General features: G+C 29.4%; 1 protein-coding gene and 1 long non-coding RNA gene across 2 annotated transcripts in view; one reads left to right on the plus strand and one right to left on the minus strand.

Moving 5' to 3' along the window:
• LOC108769808 (uncharacterized) overlaps positions 1-3,646 on the plus strand; it is a 36,753-nt gene that overhangs the window by 17,868 nt on the left and 15,239 nt on the right. The window contains exons 3-5 of the mRNA XM_018521019.1: positions 798-1,013; positions 1,081-1,342; positions 1,490-1,612. Coding sequence (XP_018376521.1) covers positions 826-1,013; positions 1,081-1,342; positions 1,490-1,612 — 573 coding nt within the window. The 5' untranslated portion in view covers positions 798-825. The remainder of the gene's footprint in view (positions 1-797; positions 1,014-1,080; positions 1,343-1,489; positions 1,613-3,646) is intronic.
• Positions 1-3,646, minus strand: part of LOC108769809 (uncharacterized) — a 19,907-nt gene that overhangs the window by 8,251 nt on the left and 8,010 nt on the right. The window lies entirely within an intron of this gene.

Raw genomic sequence — 3,646 nt, forward strand, 5'->3', positions numbered from 1 at the left:
TTTCCATTTAAGATTTCAAAGTTGACCTTCACGGTGTCCTTCAAGGTCACACGAAGGTCATTTCAACATAACCATATAATAGACCACTTGATATACTAAAACTTTTGTATTGAACATTTTTTTCCATAAGCATTATTTTCCAAGATATTTGACCGTTGCCGAACTTTCTCCCATCACTGTATGTATATGTGTATGTATGATTATTTAAGATTTTCTCATTAGGTGCATCCAGAAGTACGACCGCTTACTGAGTGCTCAGTGATCTCTTGTACCTGTTGGTCTTATATTATCTATATTTTTAGATCTAATGGAATATGCCAATCAGATGCAAGAACTCACTGAGCACTCAGTGAGCGATCATGCTTCTGGATGCATCCATTGCTTCTAGATTTCAAGGGAAAATGATTAAGTCAACAGTTAACATTAGATTGTTTTGATAAATTAAATTTTTATTGTGTTACAATCTTTTTGGTCATAATATGAAAAAATCTGATTAATTTTATTTAAATCCATGAAAATATACAGAAGGATTTATAATTTCTATATCTATAGCAGACCCTCTCAATTATTTATCACATGTAAAAAACATAACTTTTTTATTAAAAAAATTTTTTAATATAGTAATTGTAGAGAAAACATAGTTAAATTATATTATATTTGCATACATTAAAATTTTTTATGACATTGTGTATAATTTATAACATACATTAAAAATATTAAAATTACATAAAAATCTTCTCTAAATCGTAGAATTATGAAGTATGTGGATTTCTTATTTTTTCTTTTTTGTTTTATAGATAAAAAAGAAGAAGAGAAAAAAGAGAGATGAAAATAAAGCGCAGTAAGTCTCTTTCTCCTGAACCATCTAGTAGCAGAGATACAAAACGTATAAAACTTGAAGAATTTGCAAATTTAAATGGATCAACATCTCTACATATTCTTGGATTCTCGGATGATGTTTTACTTAATATATTGAAATATTTACATCCACAAGATCTTATGGCAATCAGCTTGTGAGTTCTATTTATCTATGTTATATCCGTTATGATGCTTCTATTTATTTATTTCTTTGAATCATAGATGTTGTCAAAGATTTGCACAATTAACGCAAGACAGAACTCTGTGGAGAAGAGCAGATTTTCGAACAAAGCCCATATATCTAGAAGATTTGAATCAGTATATGAAGTTTTTGCAACCAATAACAATGAGTTTGGCAATGCGTGGCAATCTGATTTCTCGTGAACGTTCATCTCTTACACAAAGATTCTTTAATAATGTGAAAACGCTATGTGATCAACTAAAAGAATTGATCATTGAAGAATATTATATTAATGGAGATAAGGTATATTTTATGATAGAAATGATTATAAGTGACATATTCTTGTTTTTAAAATGTTAGAATGTACTTAATATGATTTTTTTCTGTCTGCTTTCTTCTTTTCTATCATAAAATATATATATAATTTACTACAATACGCGACTTTTACAGATTCATATAACAGATTTTCCATGCACTATTGAAAAGCTTTCATTAGAAGGTTGCAAAATGAATTACTTACAAAGCAATAAATCTTATTTTTTTAAAATGGATCTTCACATGCCTAATTTGACAGTAAGTTGATATTTCAATATAGATAAAGCTTTTGGTATCAAAATGACGTACTGTTTTTGCATTTTACTTTTCATTATTTCTTTTGTATTTGTGTTTACAATTATATAATTTAATTTTTGAATTGGCTGCTTCATGTAAATTACTGTGTATAACATAAAACTATACTTGCAAAAAAAACAAGTAAAAAATTATGTTACAATATCCCCTTATTTATGTGTGGATATACACAGAGTGATTCATTTTAATCATAACAAATATTTCGAAAAATTTGAAAAATAAAGAAAAATGTTTCAAACAAAAGTGGATTTCGAGAAGGATGTATTTTGATCATGTTATTTTTTTTCTAGGTGAAGGTGCTAAAAAAGATACAAAGGTTCCATTTAAAAAAAATAGAATTATATGTTTTTTTTTACCCAATATCCTGTAATTATTCTATAATAAACGTATTAAGGTAGATATATTAAAAAATTAATAGTTTACGAGGTATTTTATACTTTATTCTGGCACATATTGACATAAAATGTTAAATATCTCCTAAACTTTTAATTTTTTTAGAATTATACCTTAACACTTTTATTAGAATAATGAGATGAATCAATTAGTATAAGGAGAACATATAGTTTCTTATTTAAAAAATTATCCCTTTTGCCTACATAGTTTTAAAGCAACTATGTGTTTTTTTTACACTAATTAATTTATCTCATTGTATTTATAAAAATATTAAGGAGATTATTAAAAAATTTAATGTATACGAGATATTTAATGTTAATATGTGCCATAATAAAGTATATAATATCTCGTAAATTACACAAGCCCACAAAAAAAGTACCCTGTACTGGGGTGGAGACCCAGCTATTCTTATGTATTTTGAGTCGCTGAATACGAATTTGACATCAAAATAGAACCATCCAGGGTCAATTTTCAATCTAGAACGAAAAGATGACCCATTTTTTCCCATTTTTGATCTATTTTTTCGCTCTAAATTGAAAATTTGCCCTGGATGGTCCTATTTTGATGTCAAGTTTGTATTCAGCAACTTAAAATATATAAGAATAGTTGGATCTCCACCCCAGCACAGGGTACTTTTTTTGTGGGCTTGCGTTATTGGTTGTTTTTTATATCTTAACATTTTTATATGCAGTATAATTACAGGAATTATATTATGTAAAAGAAAACCATATATGTATAATTTCATTTAAAAAAGTGAGAACGACTTTCATATTTTTTTGGCGCCTCCATCTAGAAAAGAAATAATATCTCCAGGTATAGCCCCCTCGAAATTGTTCCATTTTTGTCTAAAATCTTTCATATTTTTCAAAATATTGATTTGTTAAGATTAATAAAATTGTATTAACGACACTCAATTAATTAAATTCACAAATATCTTCGATAAGGGCAATAGCCAGTTTTTAGTTGCTAATTTTATTAGATGTTAAACTTAATTCCTATCGCTCGCTACTAGAGGGCTCTGCCTCCAACGCTGACGAGTTTGGATGATGAAGTCACATGTCTTTTGTAGTTTAGACATCGCTGAAAATGATTCAATCCTCACAGGTTAGATTTCTCGACGCCAAAGTGATTTCCCAATCGATTGAAAATGAATTGCGATAAGCTGTTTTTCCAACATGTGCTTCTTCATTAGTTCGACCTCAAGAAAACCGCAGCTGAAGCACATCGCTTATTATCCGAAATGTATGGTGATGAAACTCCATCGGAACCAACATGTAGAGTTTGGTTTCAACGCTTCCGAAACGGTGATTTTGATGTGAGAGACAAAGAACGTCCAGGACAGCCGAAAAAATTTGAAGATGTCGAGCTGCAAGAATTGCTCAATGAGAATCCAGCCCAAACGCTTTTAGAGTTGTCGGAACAGTTAAATGTTACTCCAATGGCCGTCTCAAAACGCTTGCATGCTATGGGAAAGATTCATAAGGAAGGGAAATGGCTACCACTTAAGTTGTCAGAAAATGCCATTTTGAATCGTTTGACTATTGCGACTTCTTTGCTTGCCAGGCAAAGAAAAAAGAGTTTTTT

This window comes from Trachymyrmex cornetzi, unplaced genomic scaffold (genome assembly GCF_001594075.2).
Source record: "Trachymyrmex cornetzi isolate Tcor2-1 unplaced genomic scaffold, Tcor1.1 scaffold95, whole genome shotgun sequence".
NCBI classification, from domain to species: Eukaryota; Metazoa; Arthropoda; class Insecta; order Hymenoptera; family Formicidae; genus Trachymyrmex; species Trachymyrmex cornetzi.